Below are 19,875 nucleotides of genomic sequence, written 5' to 3' on the forward strand. Positions count from 1 at the left end.
TGATTTTTTTCCTAACGAAATGAAGACTTCTGGACTCAGTGAAAACATTGGGAGAACAAAGTAATTAGGGTTAATGTTTAAGTTCTGCATACCTTTCTACAGAAGCCACAAGAGAAAGCCAGTGTATAGACCAAGTCTGAAAGCTGCAAACAGTTCATTAGAAAGTGTAAGATGGATGGACAAGGGAACACAAGTCTCACGATAAATTCTCGATCTGTGTGGGCTCTGAAAGGTTGAGAACTTAAACAAAATGATCCCTCAGAGTCTAAGCTTCACAAAGGACCTAACCAGAGAGCCACACCACATACACAAGTTGTCAGGTTAGAAACGTGAGAGCTTAATTGTTTGAGACTATGCACCAAACGTCTCTGCTTGTTGAAGCTTATTATCAAGCATCTCATCTTGTAGCATGTGTGAATTTAATTGGCTTAATCTGGATCAACTGTTTCCATTCCCATCGCTTTTCCTTGGTTCCTAATTCTCAGTCCTTGGGTTGTGGAAGCAACAGGGTAAATGTGCAGGAAATGGAGCAAACCTACTCTATGTTAAATTAGGTTCTCATGACTTATACAAAGGCAATTAACTTCAAGTGCACAATAAAAGGATATCAAAGCTATTCTTCAAAAAGCTCTGAGGTGAGAAGGTACTAGAACTAGCAGAGAAAAAGGAAGGCGAATGAATCCATACAGGTACTGCTCTATAATGGAGGAAACGGTAGAACGAAATTTTTGATTACTGGTTTTTGTTGCTATACATATGTAAGTGTGTATGTGTGTGTTTATATATACTGGAACTCCAAGGCATCTGGGCAGATTCCAGAAGATTATTTTATAGCTGAAGCAACATTAAGTCCTTACCCTAGATTAGCCCTGCCTTTGTTTCCACTTGCAACAGGAATGATACAGGGAGTTTATTCCAGAATTCTCTACTTCATGATATCTGTCAGAAGGTAACAGTCTTGCAGACCTAGATTTGAGTCCCAGTTCTGCTTTTGATGAGTATGTTATATAACTAACAGAGGTTATTTAACTTCTTTAGGCCTCAGTTAATGTTAATATACAAAAAGAACATAGTAACAATAATACTTGATAGAGTAGTTGTCAGGGTTCTGTAATAATAGCTAACTTTGTTTAAGCACTATGTGCCAGGCAACATTCCAAGTACTGTGCCAATATTATTTCATAGTCCATAGAAAGCAATTAGAGTAAGAATGTTAGTGTTATTTATTTTTCCCTTTCTCCATTTTACATATTGGTACAAGTGCTAATAAGTAAAATGGCTAAAATCTCTACTATGGCAAATAAAAGGATCTCTTACAACTTTTAGCCTCTTATAATTATACCAAGGTAATTAACTGATTAGATTGGATTATCATTCACTCATTCAATTCTATTCTTTATATCTTAATATGCAGCATAAAAGTATAATTTCTCATCCTCTTCCCATTTTTCCAAAAGAATAAACCTCACAGGAAGACTTTTAAAGTCAGAAGAGTCTAAGCAGTTTGGTGTTTTAAATGTTAATGTCATCTTCCTCTTACAAGGAGATTTTTTTCAAGATCCTACGTAACCATAAGAGCACAAACACAGCAAACCAAAATAATCCTAGAAAAGTATCTGTTGTTCCATGTTCATGTTATTGTAATGTTCACTGAAAAATACATTCTTCTAAGCAGATGGCAAAAATAAAATACATATATTTCAATGTTTGCAGTTTCTTTGAAAAAGTGTCCATTCATCTAAAGCATGAAACAGGGCACTATCTAAACCTTAGGAATAATCTCAGAACCTTAGGACAATGAGCTAAGAATTCTGTAGATTACACACACACACACACACACACACACACATATATATATATACCTCTAAAACCCTTTCTTATGCTCTCAGATCTAATCGAAATTTGCCACAAAATCTACTACTTTAATCTTTGCTGGCACTATTTCTCCCCTCTAAGATGGACAATTTTCTACAAAAATCTTTTTATTTATGTATTTATTTATTTAAATTTAAATTCAAATTAGTTAACATACAGGGTAGTACTGGTTTCAGGAGTAGAACCCAGTGATTCATCACTTACACATAACACCCAGTGCTCATTCCCACAAGTGCCCTCGTTCATGCCCATCACCCCTTCAGCCTATCCCACCACTCATCTCCCTTCCAGCAACTCTCAGTTTGTTCTCTGTATTTACGAGTCTCTTATGGTAAAATACCACTAAATACTCTACCTCTACCAGTCTATCAAGTTAAAAAAAATTACAGCATTAAATTACCGGAAAGGGTAAAACAGAACCTACCACATTTAGGTACGAGTGGGGATCTTTGACAAGGCCAAACTGTTGAAGCAGAGGTAAAACGTTGGTGGTGAAGATGTCCCACCACAGGTTGAGAAACTCTGGATGAGTCATGGTGGGATCATGGGACTCGCTTTTGACACTTTTTGTTTTAGGATCGTAAGTATAATTCCATGGTTTGATTCGCCCCAGGAAATGCACAACTTTGGCATTTGCACCAAATCTGCCAAGGAACACAAGTTGAAGCCATTAGTGGATTCCGAGCACTGACAAAAAGATAAATAGCCCTTTGTTCTGTAGCCTGAACAGTGCACCTTCCATCTTGTAGTAGTGGTTGGTTGGAAAAGATATGAAGCTCACAGATAAATTTTTAGACATGCTTTTTAAATCATTCAATTGTATGTTAAATATACACAAAAATCCCAGAGTAGTGGTGGATCAGTGCAACAACCAACACACCAATCCACTGCAGGAAAGGTATAGCACGTGGAAAGCCATTTGGTATTACCTCGTAACATTGAAAATGCTCGCGCCTCTGGCCTGGAAGCTCAGCTCCTAGGCACACATCCTAAAGAAGCTCTTAAACATGTGCAACAGGAGACATACTCAAAATGTTCACGGCAGCAGCACTGTTTGAAGCAGTCATCACTGGATACAACCCAAGTGACCGTAACTTACTGGGTTAAGATTGCTCAGGAAGTGTTCACTCCGTTTCCCAATCTCCACAGCAGGAATGAGATTCCTGCCTCACTGATAAATTGGGCATGCTCACAGCACTTGCCTTTGGCCATGAAATGTGGGCAGAAGTGACACTGCCTTTTAAAAACAGTCCCTGCTTGTTTCTGTTCCTTCTCTCTGAGAAGCTGTGACCTCTTCCAGCAGAAGAGTGGATGAGACCCATGGAGCAGATCTGGATCAAACCTGTGGCCTGGCTCCAAACCCTGCTGAGATGATCAGAGCTGCCTCAGCCTACCCACCAATATATGAGCAAGAAATACATACTTACTGTTGAATGTCACTGAGATTTTATGATTACTTGTCCATTTTTTTTTTTTTTAATGTTCATTTATTTTTGAGAGAGAGAGACACAGTGTGACGGGGGAGGGGCAGAGAGAGAGAGAGAGAGAGAGAGAGAGAGAGAGAGAGAGAGATACCGAATCTGAAGCAGGCTCTAGGCTCCGAGCAGTCAGCACAGAGCCCGACGTGGGGCTCGAACCCACGAACTGCAAGATCATGACCTGAGCCAAACTCAGACGCTTAACCAACTGATCCACCCCATTTAATCTTTTTTTTTTTTTTTTTAAACATTTATTTATTTTTGAGACAGAGAGAGACAGAGCATGAACAGGGGAGGGGCAGAGAGAGAGGGAGACACAGAATCCGAAACAGGCTCCAGGCTCTGAGCTGTCAGCACAGAGCCCGACACGGGGCTCGAACTCACGGACCGTGAGATCATGACCTGAGCCGAAGTCGGACGCTTAACCAACCAAGCCACCCAGGCGCCCCCCCATTTAATCTTTTTAAAGGATAACTTTTGGTGTATTCAGATCATGGGATGTAATACAGCAGTCAAAATAAACAAATTGTAGCTATACATATCATGTAGCAAATGGGTAATTTTTTTATATTACAACAGCAAGTTTAATTAACATCCATAACTGCACACAGTTACATTTTTTTCTTGTGATGTGATGTTGTAAGATTTACTCTCAGCAACTTTCAAATATGCAATACAGTACTGTTAACTACAGTCATCATGATGTACATCACATCCCCAGGTCTTTTTATCTGATAACTAGAAATTTGTATCTTTTCACCACCGTCACCCATTTTGCTCCCTCCCTACCCTCTGCTTCTTTCAGCCACCAATTTTTTTCTTTGTATTTATGAGTTTGTCTATTTGTTTTTAGATTTCACATATAAGTGAGATTTTATAGTACTTGTCTTTCTCTGCCTTCACTCAGCATAATGCCCTTACAGTCCATCTGTGTTGCCACAAATGGCAGGACTTACTTCTTTTATAGCTGAATAATATTCCATCTTACATGTACATATACATTTTCTTTATACATTCATCCATCAATGAACACTTGTCTTAGCTATTGTCATTAATGCTGCAGTGAACATGGGGTGAATGGATGAATTTTAAAAATATGATGAAAAATTCAAATTCAAATAGAAATACATGCATAGGAATCCACTCCCATAGTGCAAAGTACTGCTTAAAGAGTAGAAACCTGATCAACATATAAGTGTCATGATGTTGGTTACCTCTGGGGGAAAGGGAAGCATGATGGGAAACAGACACACAGGGGCTTCTGAGGTACTGGTTGTGTTCTATTTTTTAACTTGCATTTAAAAAAAAAAACATTTTTTATATATACCCTTTTGTGTATGCACTGCATCTCACAATAGTATCCTAAAAAGACTAAGAGTTAAGAGTGGTCCTGTTCTGGCTGGGAGGAAATCTGTGTATATAAAACCAAATAATAAAGGTAAAGATAACATGTGCCAGAAGAAAAATGGGAACAGTGAGTGCTCTGGGAATGCAGAGGCAGGGAGGTCGTGGAAGGTAGGTTCACTGGGGCAGAGACTTAAAGCCTGTACAGCAGACTGGATCTGGGTAGCTAGCACTAATACGGAGAATTCTAGGCAGAGGGATAGCAAGTATCAGGTGAGCATATGTGTGTTAGATGGAGGGTCCTCCCAGTGGAGCCAAAGAGGAAGTTTTGCTAGGAAAGGAAGAATGGGACAGGTACTTGGGTGTTGGGCTCAAGTGTTGGATTTTAGTGGATTTATCCTATAGGCAACCAAAGTAGCTGAGCATGATGTACAGACTGAAATAATGCAAACTCTATTCATGTAACTTTTCTGATCTTAAAAAAAAATTTTTTTTTTTTTAATGCCAGAGACCTATTACATAGCTATCACTATCAGAGTTTCCTATGTTTGGGGCCCAAATTCTTTTAGGGACATGATTGGGAATAATAACAGTCTGGCACGGTAGACCTTACTAATGTGTTAACAGAGGCTCTTAGAGGCCAGTGAGTTGCCTGCAGCCCTATAGCTATTAAGTAGCAGAAAAAGGATTTGGCACATTTCTGCTTCTTAAGCCTGTCCTCTTAGCAATCCTACCATGCTGCCACTCCAAAACTGAGAAAAATAGAGCCTATCGTAAACTTCCTCCTAAAACCGCTGGACTATTCCACAGTTCATTTCTTCTGAAAATGCAGTAGATACCTGGTATCCGCAAGTTTACTCTTTTATTTTATATTTTACACACCTACACACATAACCCACAGGTACACAAACACATGCATACAAATACTCTCAACTTTATCCTTAAAAGGATAGAAGTCATAATGCTCAAAATTTGTGCAGATAGGGCTATCAACTAAATAAGCACCTGCTACGCATAAGGCACTATGCTCAGTGCATGACCCCAAATGATTTTCGTCCCAACAGGGAGAGGGGTCATCTAACGTAAAAATAAGAAACGAGCACAAACGAGGCAACGAGTCAGGGCTAGCAGTGCAATGCTGACATTAGGGTCTATGAAAATGCCAAAGCAGTTAGTGCAGGTGGGGATTTTCAGAAGAGGCTTTGTGCAGGAAGTGGGGTCCAGAGGAGACCCCGGGCAAGATGGCAGTTAAGATAAAGGCCTTCGACAAACATTCTAATGGTGATGGGGGAGCCCACAGCCCAGAGACCTGACGCTTGTGTTGATGGGGCTGGCGGGCACTGCCTCATCTACAACACAAACACGCCTAAAACCAGAAGAGAGCACATGTGAAAGAACAGGTGTTGCTTCCGCCTTCTCAGACATCCCGTCCTCCCGACTCATCTTGCCTGGAGCAAGAGCCTTGTGTGCTCCTCCTAGAATAACTGGCCATTAATTTCAATGCACGATTTCGCCTAGACCTAATATGAATGTCATAAATTATATAAAAGGTAATACTACTTAACATATATTAAAACGTGAATATAGCATAAACTCTATTCCTTTCTAACTTGCTCTTGGGACAGTTTGCAATAGATCAGGCAGGAGAAACAGTAATAGCTAACATACATGGAGTACTCACACATACCACACTGCTTAACATCTGCATGGTTTATCTCATTTAATTTCCAAAACAACTGTGTGAGGAAACCAAGGCATGAAGGTAATACCTTGTCTAGGATCCCATGGCTGGGATCCCACCCAGGCGGTCTGGTTCCAGAGCCAAGGTTCTTAACCACAAGTAGGCTGTTACTGAAAGACACTCCCAGAATTTTAAGGACATCACCTGAGAGTGACATCTGTTACCTCAGGAATTCCCTGCCTACAGATGGTCAATCTGGAAGGTGGAAAGGATGTGCCTAATGAACCATAGAAATACTCCAAACATAGTCAAAGACAGGTAAAAGTAACTACCAGGAAAGAAAGCTACAGAACAAGCAACTTAGGGCCACCTGAGAAAGACTGTTCTCAGAAGGGTTCGGTTTGCACAAAGGTCAGGGAAGGTGGGCGGGAACAAGAAATGGATGGTGGTGTGTTTAGGACCAGCAGCTGACCCCTAAGTGGACTGTGCTAGACCTTGTCTAAGGGCCACCTCAGCCCATGAACTGGGCCTTTAAAGCTCATGCAGAGGCAAGGCACAGTGACCCAGTGCGGTGCCGAATGCCACTGGGGTCTGCAAACACCTCACAGTGAGACCGTCCCATCTCTTCTGGAGGCAGGAGTCTACACTTCTGCCCCTGGCTCTGTCTGTGCCCCCAAGGTGGCTCGGGGGCCTCTGCAAACTGCCTGGAGACTGGGCTTCATGCTGCTTAGATCCCACCCCATGTGGCTCAGGGCCTTCCCCTTGCAGGTCAACAGAAACACCATTTGGGGGCAGTCCACATCCTGCATTTCACTGTGGCTCAAGACCTGGGATCTACCTTCCTGAAGCTGTGATCCATAGTGTGTCTTTAATGTGAAATCATGGATACCCTCTGTGGCTAGAGGAAGCATCATCCTTCCTCAAAATTACCTTCTTTACCTAGTCTATCCTAACACTGTGAAAAATTGTATCCACTGGACAGTCTTTTCATAGACAGGGCAGTCTTAGTTTGAAGAAAGACCTTGATAAGCCTGTCTGAGGTAGAAACCGAGATCATAAGGGATCCTAAATGTGGACGGAACTGCCCTTTGTGCCCAAAGGCAAGGGATTCTTTGGTGCCAGTAAGATGGGGGGAGGGAGAAGAGGTGAGCAGGGTTGTGGAGATGTGATGTCACCGCCCAAGAGATACCCAAATTTCAGGAAAAACAAAACGAATCATGAAATGCATGATATGAATAGGTTTTTATTGCAGCCCAGGGGTACCAAGGGACAGACCAAAAAGAGCTCATGAGGATTCAGGAGTGTTAAGGCCAAAGCTGCAGGTGAGAAGAAATAAGAAAGATGCTAGGGCACACAGGAGTCATGCACAGGCTCCAGAGGCCATGAGTTCAAGCCACGATTAGCCCTACTTCTGTATGGTGAAGAACGAGAACTCTTTTTTTCAGGTATCTGAGGTATTCCTTTAACCTAGCGGCCACACACCAAACAGATCTATGGAAATGAGTAGGGGCAGGAGAAAAACAAGTTTTAGAGCAAGGATTCTTTATGAGAAGTGCAGGCCTGGACAAGTCACTGAATGTGGAAGGTTCTGGCCAGCCCACAGGCCCTTTGAGGGTGGGAGGATGGGGGCAGGGCGCAAAGTAAGGCAGCTGCTGAGTGGGAAACATGGGGCTCTGACAGGAGGGTAGGAGGAAAGTGAAGACAGTCCTGCAGTTTTGCGTAAGGTGGTCATACACAGCTGTGTTCTGGGAAATCACCTGGGGCAGCCCTTGGCTTGATAGAAGGCGGACTGTTAGGCCTAACACTGGCCACTTTATAGGATGATGCGTGAGTTATATCGGTAAAACCATGTAACTGTGCTCTAGCTGTAAAAACAGAACAGTATTTATTTACACAGCAGAGCAGCCTCAACGGCTTGCTCTATTAACTTTCATAATAAAACGCTTTGTTTGCAAAACAGATGAGCAAAAGGTCTCAGACACTGTTTTTGTATCCAGAGTTTCAATTAATCTAGATATGAATTTCATGTAATTATGTTTAGGTCTTAATCCTGCTCCCCAAGGAATGTTTCTAAAGATTATTTCCTATCATTTTAATCAATTCTACTTTTCAGTTATTTATGAAAATCCAAAACAACGATATCAAAATGAAATAAGTAAAAGCACAGGTCATAACTGAAAGGCGAAATTACTTGTTGCTTAAAAGAATTATTTTAGTCTGGCACCCCTGGGTGGCTCAGTTGGTTGAGAGTCTCTTGATTCCAGCTCAGGGCATGATCTCACGATCAATCGTGGGATTGAGCCCTGAGTCAGGCTGGGTGTGGAGCCTGCTTTGGATTCTCTCTCTGCCCCTCCCCAGCTCTCGAGTGTGCACTCTCTCTAAAAAAAAAAAAAAAAAAAAAAAAAAAAAAAAATCAGCCTAAATCCAAAATTTGGGTATATTCTTACAGGAGGGTAAACTCAGGGTATTTTTCTAATTCTCTCCCTCTCTCTCACCAAAAGCAGCAATCAGGTACCAGTCAGAATTTATATCACCTGGCTAAAGCAAAATAGGTAGCCAGTGAATAAGGGGACATACTGATGTCAAAAGATAAAGTTTAACTGACCTCGACCAGGAACAAGGAGAACTAGAAGATTCACTGACTCACTGCTTGATTTACCCACTAATTTTATCAGCCAGGAATAAAAACAAACAAACAAAAAAAACATTGGGTACATATTACAATTGTCTCTAAATTACTGAGAGCCATTCATTCTGACCCAGTAATGGGGATTTGTCTCAGCTTGCATACATCTCTTAAAATAAGTGTTCTAATTTTAACTTGATAGAATCTCAAAAGAGACGTCCAGATCACAAGACATAGTTTGAACCTGAGCCAGCAATAATACTGCTTATGTTAGCCGTTAAAATAATCCCTGTGACCTGATGTTACCAAAAGATCAGATAGAATTTTCATGACTAGTTTAGCAGCTGGTAACGTGTGGATAAGACTACAGAACTGTTTAGCATGGAAAAGGAACTACCTCTGTGACAGTGCACACAGGAGCCATTTTACTTCTCGTGAAGCGTTTTTACGTGTGATGTTCAATTAGGCGCCAAAAACAAGAAACACGGTACTGCTTGTGAGAACTTTCTCTGCGAAATGGGGCAGCACTCCCGGCCACCCACTGCCCACCTCAATGACTCCTGTTCTCTGGCACATGGCCACTCACGCCTGTACCTCCTTACGCACAATCCCTTCTCCCACTACCAGTCAGCCACCCTTCCTCTCTCACCCTCTCACAGTCTAAATCAAGGGTCATGAGCCCAGTGCCCAAGGGGTGTGCTGGTCATGCAGAGTAGGAGTCAGTTTGGTGAAGGGGACCACAGAGCACAAGTGAATACATGTTCTATCACCAGAAGACAGTAGATACTCAGAGGAAAACATCTGTGGCCACCAGGGACCCACCTGATTTTTCCTTGCCTCTCAAGCTAAATAACTTTTCTCAATCATGCCCTGGAAATCAGAACAACATCAGTACTCAAATGTGGACTTTAATAACCTACACTAGGACCTCGTCAACTACTTCACCTACCAAGGTGGCCTGTCCTCAGAGTAGGCCTGGCCACTATGGAGACTTTCCTGGTAGTATGTCAATCTCAGTCCCTCCTGGCTGACTGCTTGCTCATTCATTCATTCAACCAAAAAATATACCCACCTACCTTCATCTGTATCCATACCCTCTGCCTTCCTTTGTGTTACAAGAACTGAACCATCCTGGCTCATAACGGACACCAGCTTCCCCACTTGTGCACCAGGACACATCCTCTTTCAGCTTCTCAAAGACATGACTTCAGTAAGTCTCCCTTCAGTTTCCTGCATTATTAGTGCACTCACTCTTTCTCTTCTTGATCATGCCCATCAAGATACCAATATGCTTGAACTTCTCCCATCTTCAAAAAAAACAACCCCTACCACCCTCTCTGGATCCTGTATCCCTACCTAGCTCCCAGCCCATTTCTCTGCTCTCTCTTAAAGATGATGCTTCAGAAGAGCAGTCTACATTCAGGATCTCTAATTCTCCCCTCTCTTGGATCCACTTCAAACTGGCTTCCTCCCACCACTCTACCAGACATGCTCTTGTCAAAGTCACTAGTGACCTCCACATTCTAGGTCAGTACTCATTCTCAACTGTCCTCTTATAGGAGTTATCACAGCATCTGAGACAGATGGATCCCTCCTTCCCCCTTGGAACATTTTCTTTGGCTGGCATGTGCAGCACCTCACTTTCCGGGGTCTCCTCTTGCCTTACCGTTCTTAGTCTCAAGTCCCTGCTCCTCCACATTTTCCTATTTCGGGACCTTCAGGACTCTTCCATCATAATCACTCTCTTGGTTATCAGTCTCATGGCTATAAATATCACTTATATGTTGACACTCCCATACTTAGGTCTCACTTGGACCTCTCTCCTCAACTCCCCACTCTTACATCTACTTACTTTTCCACCCTTTCACTAGGATGTTTAAATTTTTTTAAATTTTTTTTAATGTTTATTTACTTTTGACAGAGAGAGAGAGACAGAGCATAAGCAGGGGAGAGGCAGAGAGAGAGGGAGACACAGAATCCAAAGCAGGCTCCAGGCTCTGAGCTGTCAGCACAGAGGCCGAGGCGGGGCTTGAACTCACAGACTGAGAGATCATGACCTGAGCCCAAGTCGGACGCTCAACCAACTGAGCCACCCAGGCACCCCTCACTAGGATGTTTAATAGGCACCTCAAACTTAATATAACCCAAACTTGATACACTCAGTACATCTCTGGTCAACCCCTGCTCCCACAAACCTGCTTCCCCCACAGTCTTCTCCATCTCAGGGAATAGCAACTCCTTTACTCCAATTGCTTAAGGCCCCAAACCAGTAACAGTCATCAAACAGCTTTCTCCCACATCCCACCAAATATCTGATTTTTTTTCAAAAGAAACTGACAATCTAGGTTTCATGTGAAATTTCCTGATTTCTAAGCACTGGCCACGGAGTACAAAAAGAAGAAAACTATGTAAGGAAGACAAAAACACACTGCTCAGACAAATACAGTTTGCAGCCCACCAGTCTGAGACCTCAGAGGAAGGTATGTCTTCTGCTCAATCCACACACTTTTCCCCTCCCAGCTCCTACTGAAGGCATTTCTCACTTAGACTTCTGTCCACGAGATATCACTCTTTGTGCCTTTTTTGCCCAATGTCAGAGCTGCTTTTAAAGGCCGGGCTGGGACTGATGGGGAAGCTTCTCCCTTGGTGATAAGGGCTGAGATAGGGGAATGGAACTGATGACAGTAATATCTGAGGACAGATCATCTGATGAAAAGAGATGAGGTCAGAAGGAGCAGAGGGCCATGCTGGAAACTGGGGTACCTGGGGCCCAACAGGCATCACTGACACCCATAAAGGAGGAACAGGACAGTCATGCAGCCACTGCTTGATTCTTCTCCAATGCTCAAATCATGGACTGTGCCACGTGACATACAGAAAACCCTCCACATGTAAGCAGATGCAAGGCTGATTAGACTCTAGCTCCCTCATTCATCTTTGCGGCCCTCAGTGAGCAGATTGTGTGGTACCAGCTCTGTGCCGCAGGCCTACCGACTGAATGAACGGGTGAGTGAACAAACAGAAGGCAGAAAAAATAAGACGGATCCAAACTATAGGGCCTCAGGGTTTTAGGTGAAGATGTAAGAGTGTGAAAGTAATGAGCACAGAAAGGCTAGGTCTTCAAGGACAATAGTCACAGTGGGGAGCTGGACCCAAGGGTGTCTCAGGGGCCAAGGAAAAATCAATCGAATCAGAAATACACAAGAATGACAGAATTCAGGACACCAAAGGTTCAATTTCATTTTTGGAAAACACTGATTTTAAAGAGGTCTGATAAGGTCTTAGTGAATAAGCCACATTCCTGAAAAAGAAATAATGGACACGAACATCCTCAGAAGAATTTAAAGCAGTAAACAAGTGGAGAGAAAGAAATCTTTTAGGTTTCTACACTTTTCTGAGACTAGACCAGGCCAGGTCTCAGATCATATCTAAACTCAAGTAAAAATATAAAGTTAAAATATTTGGAAATTATTTGGTAAAACAAGCTCTGTAGTCAATCAGTATGACTAACTAATTTGCATGGCAATTTGAAGCAAAACCAGTGAATTCATTCCCTTTGCTTTAGGCCCATTTTATATGGCATGAAATACCATGAACAGCTTTCAGTCAGCAGACAGAATAGAAAGTGAAAATGGAAGTAAATGGCTGATTTTTAAAAAGGCTAATGAGATTTTGCCTAGCACTATGCACCAGCCAAATTCTAAGTGACATCAATAAAACAGACCCTCTAGATGGAGAAAACTTCAAAGAAACTAATGTTGACTAAAAGCCTGTCATTTCCTAAACATCATGCTAGGCACTTTCAGAAATATCATTTCATTAAGAAATGCGTATATGAACTTGTTTCTCAATATGTATATTGCAAATTACCTTAAAAATTACTAAACCAAGTATTTTAGCTCTCAAATTATGTTGTGTTCAAGAGGGTCTTCTATTATAGAAAACAGTACTCATTTGTTTTTCAGAAGCTAGATTTGAGCATTCATTCAAAGTGGTAGAACCATTAAGTGTTTCTTTTATGTTTTGTTCTATCTAAATGGTATGTAGAGGAATGCATTAGAAATGCTACCTTTGGGTGCCTGGGTGGCTCAGTTGATTAAGCGTCCAACTTCAGCTCAGGTTATGATCTTGTGGTTTGTGGGTTCGAGCCCCACACTGGGCTCTGTACTAACAGCTCAGAGCCTGGAGCCTGCTTCAGATTGTGTTTCCCTCTCTCTCTCTGCCCTTCCCCCGCTTGTGCGTGCTCACTCGCGTAAGCACTCTCTCTGCCTAAAATAAACACTAAAAAAAAGAAATGCTACCTTCATGGCTCAAATTCATGTCAAATATGATTCATATTAGGCCATCTTTAGCAGAAACTTCACATAATAACAAGGCTTCACTGTTATAAGTGTAGCATGTGTTCTAAGATCTCCAAGGCTCTAAGATTCCGGGGCATCTAAATACTGCTTTGGTGACCTCATGGCACACTGTCGCTTGGAGCTGATAAGACAAATTCTCACTTCTTCTGCAAAGCCCAACTTGCCCTCAACCACTCCATGGTTTCTCACTCCGCCTGCCACCACCCATATGCTGTCCTAGTGACAGCACACCACAGGAAGGCTCTGTCCCGAAGACCCCCAACACTATTCTGAGCCCAGCAATGGAGCTTCACATTCATGCTGAGCTCCCAGAGGTCCACAGGGCAATCTGTGGAGTATCCCTGGCAGCCCAAATGTTCATCATCATCTACTTCAGTTTAAAAGATCTGGGTCACAAATTTTGCATTAACATGAAACATATATACATACATTTATACATACAAATATATATGTGTGTATATATATGCATATATACACACTACACACACACACACACACACATATATATACACACATATACATATTTATATATAAACTATCTGTCTTTTTTTAGCTCTTCCCAACTGAATGAAAAATCTTTGGAGATGGATCCATCTTTGCAGATGGATCTCTGTAAGAAAAACAAAAGCATTTTCTGGCAGAGGGAAGGGAAAAATGAGTTCTTTGATCTGGTTTCAACATTCCTACATAGGCAGCAATGGGGTGAGACAAAGCATCACCCGGGAAGGTCTTATCACAGAAATGTGGAGCTGACACCCCCCAGGGCGGACTGTACAGAAGCAGCAGCGGCTCCTATCAGGCCACAGGCCAGCTGACGCGCAATGGACAGAGTTGCTCCCAACTTCCCCAGTGGTTCATATACTCTACGGTTATGGAAATAAACCAGGGAGATTTCCAAAATTAGCATTAATTTGTTGAGCCAGGAAGAAGAAACCATCCTAACCATTTTGGTCATTTAGATCTCAAACCGTTTTTCTGGGAAATTCATTCAGAGGATATAAAAACAACTGGGTTTCTGAGAGAGGGGCCATCGTTCTAGCAAGTGAGTCCCTCTTCCCACAAAAAACGTAAGTCCACTCTACCTGCTTCTTGTTCTTCTTTGTCAAAACAAAACAAACGCAAGCAGCATCTGTGCAAACAAGGGTATCACTGAAAGGTACAGTGTGTTCAATTTTGGTAATAAGGAGAAAATCAAATGGAGTCCAAATGAACCATAGGGGAGACAGTTGCTAGGCATCAGGGGCCACATTACACGAAAAACACGAACCTTTAAACATTAGGTTGACTATTTGGGAACTGAGACCAACTGGAAGGAATTTCAGATTCATGCCTCCCCAACATATTCATTGCAAGACACATGCTCACTGTGCAGAATTAAGTGGGATGGTGGGTGGAATCGCTCACACTACTAATTATTCTTGCTCCTTCACCCTCTCATTTTTTTTTTGCTTGCTCAGCTGAATCTAGTCAATTACATTAAGCGACTGCCCTATTATAACAAATTCAGTTCTAGGGGGTCAAGCTATCATGGTATGCAGGAGCACGGTTGAAAGTAGTAGGGCGAGTTATGAGGCAATACGAATTAAAAGAATCAGGCCCACATTTCCAAGCAAGACAGGTTGGTACTTGACAAGGCCACGGACTGAGAGACAAAATAATAATAAGAAGAAGGGGAATTAAAAAATGCTTCTCTGAATCCACCCCTTGGTAACGAATCCTGTTCTACTTGCTTTACTCAGACTACAGTTGGTATGTTTCAGAGTTTGCCTGTTTCATTCTAGACAGGGAAGACAATCAAGAACCTATAAAATGTTGGAGACATATACCGAGAGAGAGAACAGTTAGGGAGGAAAGAACACAAGATACTCGAGACCCTTATCTGGGGGAATGTTGACAGAGTTTTCCCAGAAAAGAACAGAAAAGGAAACACTTCTGCCACAAAAAGCCAGACATGCTCGTTACTGTGGTGGGAGACTTAAAGAGAGGACTTTGGATAATGAAACATGAGGAGTGAAATAAAGCCTTTTGTTTTCTGCTCACTCAGGAATGCCCATGTGGGACAGAGAGTGGAGAGCTGAGCCCAACTCAATGAAGAGCTTTGCTGCTCACGGCTGTGTCTCAGATCAACCTGACAGGTTGGCCTCCTTTCAAGAAGCCTGAATCATCTTCTTCGTTCAACACAAATGAGTCAGAGGCTAAAGAACAGGGCTCAGGCCCTCACTGAGACAAGCACTGCAACTAGGTTGTATTAATTGCTAAATCAGAACCACACCAGGGGGAGTGCCAAATAAGTAATGCTGCCAAAAACAAGATGTTCACTGAGCGCTTTGTGTATGTATGAACTCACTTCATCCTCATGATAAGTCCAGAAGGTAGGTATTCTCTTCCTTCTCATTTTGCATATGGGTAAATGGAGGCACAGAGCCTAAGCCATATAGTAGGTAAACAGCAGAGTGACGACACACACCCTGCTTTTCTGGCTTCAGAAATTACTCTGCTAGACCACCTCTCAAACAAAAAGGACTAATAACCTGACGTTTACTGAGTGCTAAAGGTAGGTCAGGTCCTCTTCTAACCACTTCATAAAATTACCTCCCTTAGTGATCACAATTAGCTTTGGAGGACCCACAGGCAGACAAGTTCAGTAACTAGTCTAACTTCCAGTGAACTACAAGTTCAGTAATTTTTAATTTTTTTAATGTTTATTTATTTTTGAGAGAGAGAGAGAGAGAGAGAGAGAGAGAGAGAGAGAGAGAGAGAGAGAGATAGATAGATACAGAGTGTGAGCAAGGGAGGGGCAGGGAGAGGGAGACACAGAATCCAAAGCAGGTTCCAGGCTCTGAGCTGTCAGCACAGAGCCCGACACAGGGCTCGAATTCACAAACCATGAGATCATTACCTGAGCCAAAGCTGGACGCTTAACTGACTGAGCCACCCAAGCTCCTCCAAGTTCAGTAATTATTAACCAATCAGGAAGAAGCTACTCCAGAACGTGAACTGAGGTGGTTTGACTCCACAGTCCCTGCTCTTGACCATGACACCACACTGTTGCCAGCACTTGCTTGGTCTCCATAATAACCATGGAGAAAGCTATTAACACCCTCATTTTAGAGGTGAGGGGGCTGAAGCTCAGCAGCCAATATGAAGCAGAAGTTGGGTTTGTGCCCAAAGTACGTATTTTTTTTTGTGCCCAAAGTACGTATTCTTTTTTTTTAATGTTTATTTTTGAGAGAGAGAGACAGAGAGACAGAGTGAGAGTGGGGGAGGACAGAGTGAGAGTGGGGGAGGGCAGAGTGAGAGTGGGGGAGGGCAGAGAGAGGGGCAGATACAGATTCCAAAGCAGGCTCCAGGCTCTGAGCTGTGAGCACAGAGCCTGACACAGGGCTTGAACTCATGAGCTGTGAGATTATGACCTGAGCTGAAGTCAGACGCTCAACCAACTGAGCCACCTAGGGGCCCCTTAATTTTTATTTATTTTTTTAATGTTTATTTAATGGGAAACTTTTCCCATAAGGCAGTTAAGTGCTCTCTGGGTCACCGCAAACAAAGTAATTGATAACATCAAGGGCTTTCCAGATACAGCCATGTTTCTCATAAGAGAAAGACTTCCCCCAAAGTCCCCACTTGTTATTGCCCTCAGAATGATCATGAGGAACCCCCAAAATCTTAAATCCCACTCCCCTGCCCTGACCATCTCCAGTAACAGTTAAACCATTTGCACTTACGCTTTAAATGCTGGGAGGTAGGAGTATATAGAAATGCTGCTTAGATTATAAATAAATGGCAGGTGTTTTCTGATATCTGTTGTTGCCCAGCCACTAAAAAATGTGTTCAGTAAACCCTGGTCCCCACCTGAAAGAAAAAAAAAAGAATTAGTTATATACTTCAAAGAGAGATCACTTTTATATAAACGTATAACTGGATCTTTAAGAACAGGTACGAATTCCATTGTTAAAATAAGAAACTCCATGTTAAACCTACCAAGGTCACCAGTTTTTTTTAGTTAATTCACTAATTCAACATTTGCTGAGGAGCTGCTATGTGCTAGTCACTGTACCAGGTACTGAAGACTCAACAGTGAACAAAGAAATGGTCATGATCTTCATGATGGGCAGGGCAGGAGGAGGAAATATACACTAGTACCAGCATATTAAGAGTCCATAAACAGTATCACAAATGGGGAGAAGGGCAGCAAAACCAAGTACTGGGTGCTGAGGCACGTGTGAGTGGCTCAAGACCATATATGGGGTCAGGGAAGGCTTCCATGAGGAAGTTGTATTGAAGCCAAGATCTAAGGGGTGTATAGGAGTACTTGACTAATACAGGAGGAGAAGGGGAGGGCAGATGGTGTTTTAGGCCGAACAAACAGATGTACCAAAGATCCAAGGTGGACAGGAACACAAAGCTGTGGTAAGAAGACCATGAAGGTGGCCTGTGTAAGTGGACTGCAGAATGTGGGAAGGGGTTACAGAGCACCGGGGGAGTCTCAGAGAGGCAGGCATGGACTAGACCACACAGGGCTCACACTATAGACCTTATCCTCAGTTACAGATTTTGGACTTTATGTTAAGAACAATGGGGGAAAGGGAGGGTAGTAAAAAGCAAAGAGAGCAAACTGGGATAATGGAATTGTTTTCCAGAGCCCCCAACCACTGGCTCATCAACAGAGACCCAGAAGGACACATCATCCTAGTGTACTTTCCTACCACCGACCAAGCCTCTGGACAGGTCCAGGCCAGTCATTTCTGGGACCACAACCACACAGCATACATAGTACATGATCAGCCACTGGGGGTTCCTGATCTTCAGGTTTTCCTTGGAAAGTGCCAACCATGGCCATTCATTCAAAACAAGAACAATAAAAATCTAAACAGCTAAGCACCTGACCTAAATCATAAACATATCAATAACCAAACAGGTCACTAAGCCACCTGAAAACATATTCTGTCACATAGCCCATGTCCTTTCAGTTTCAGGCTCATGAGAGTTCAGAAAACATGCACAGAGCCAGAGTCTTCCTATATAGCAAAACAGTAGTTTGGGTATATAGGTGCGTGTGCGTGCGTGCGTGTGTGTGTGTGTGTACACACGTGCACGGGGGATGGCAGGCAGGGAGAATCCTGCTCTTTTGAAGTATGAGGCTAGTAACCTGAGCAGTTACTTTCCTCCTTTGCCCCAAGACCCAGTTTCCTTCCTAAATATACAGCAGGCTCAACTGGCTGTCATTATTTGGTTTTCACTGGTTTTGAAAGACTTAAACAATCTGGATATTTAATATTTGGAACGAAGTAGGAAGACCAAGCATTAGGTTTGAAGTCCAACTGTACCTTATCCATTTTCCGTATATCTCATCCTTTCTAAATACCCTCAATCAACTCTATGGACCAAAGGTATTTGTTGTACAAATGTCTATGGAATAACTTCTTTGTATTAGGAGGCTCTGATAGCTCCCCACTCCTCAAGGGACAAACAGCTCAACAGAAAATCAAGATTTTACCCTCATAAGTTCTAAAGGACAACAAAGATGGCATCAGGATGTGCTTCACTGGTTACGTGAACAAGAGCAGAGTTTAGCTGCATTGACATATCAACATTTAACATGTTGAGACACAAAATATTAAACCCATTCATCAGAGGCTTACTTGGGATTCTACAAAGAGACACCCCAACTGTGGGCATAGACAGTGGTGGTTGAGGTACAGAGACCTAAAGGTTTACTAATTTACTTTACATATAATAATCAAAAATAAAGGTTGAGGAAATGTTTACAGCAGTTTTATTTATAACAGCACAAAAGTGGAAACAGTCCAAATGTCCTTCGACAGGTGTATGAATGTGATACCTCCATACAATGGAACATTACTCAACAATATAAAGGAAAAAAGTACGGAAACCCACAGCAACTTGGATGGATCTCAAGAGAATTATGTTGTATGAAAAAAAATCCAGTCCTGCAAAGTTACATACTACATTGTGCCATTTATAGAACATTCTTTACATTACAAAATTATAAAGACAGAACTTGTGGGTACCGGCAGTTAAGGAGCAGGGAGATGAAGGGAAATGGCCATGACCATAAAGCGGGAGAATGAAGGACCCCCGTGAAGGAACTGCTCTACTTCAACTGTGTTGGTGGTCACACCAAACTACACACATAACATTGCATAGAAAACACACACACACAAACATGTAAAACTGGCGAAATGTGAAAGGTGATGGATCCCATCAATGTCAATTTCTTGTGTGTGGAATTACGTAAGGTGTTACCATTGGGGAAACTGGGTGAAGGGTACATGGGGCCCTTCTGTATTGTTCTTACAACTGCGTGTGTATCTACAATTCTCTCAAAATAAGCTTTTTTGAAAGTCTAAGGATTAATGTGCTTAAAATGCAAAATACAATCAAGAACTGTTAGTCATCAGACTCTAAATCCACAAGGACTATGGCTCCTTTTGCTTAGTACTATAATTCTAGCACTTAGCAGAATGCCTTACACACACACGTAAGTTA

General features: G+C 42.4%; 1 protein-coding gene across 3 annotated transcripts in view; it reads right to left on the reverse strand.

Moving 5' to 3' along the window:
- GYG1 (glycogenin 1) overlaps nt 1-19,875 on the reverse strand; it is a 75,559-nt gene that overhangs the window by 1,089 nt on the left and 54,595 nt on the right. For 2 of the 3 annotated variants that reach the window (XM_019439149.2, XM_019439129.2), the window contains exons 5-7: nt 17,091-17,217; nt 2,300-2,519; nt 93-143 (exon numbers count right to left, since the gene is read on the reverse strand). In XM_019439149.2, the coding sequence (XP_019294694.1) occupies nt 93-143; nt 2,300-2,519; nt 17,091-17,217 (398 nt within the window). The remainder of the gene's footprint in view (nt 1-92; nt 144-2,299; nt 2,520-17,090; nt 17,218-19,875) is intronic. The other variant, XM_019439139.2, reaches the window with a different exon arrangement.

This window comes from Panthera pardus, unplaced genomic scaffold, assembly GCF_024362965.1.
Source record: "Panthera pardus isolate Hobbes unplaced genomic scaffold, ASM2436296v1 HiC_scaffold_16, whole genome shotgun sequence".
Taxonomy (NCBI): domain Eukaryota; kingdom Metazoa; phylum Chordata; class Mammalia; order Carnivora; family Felidae; genus Panthera; species Panthera pardus.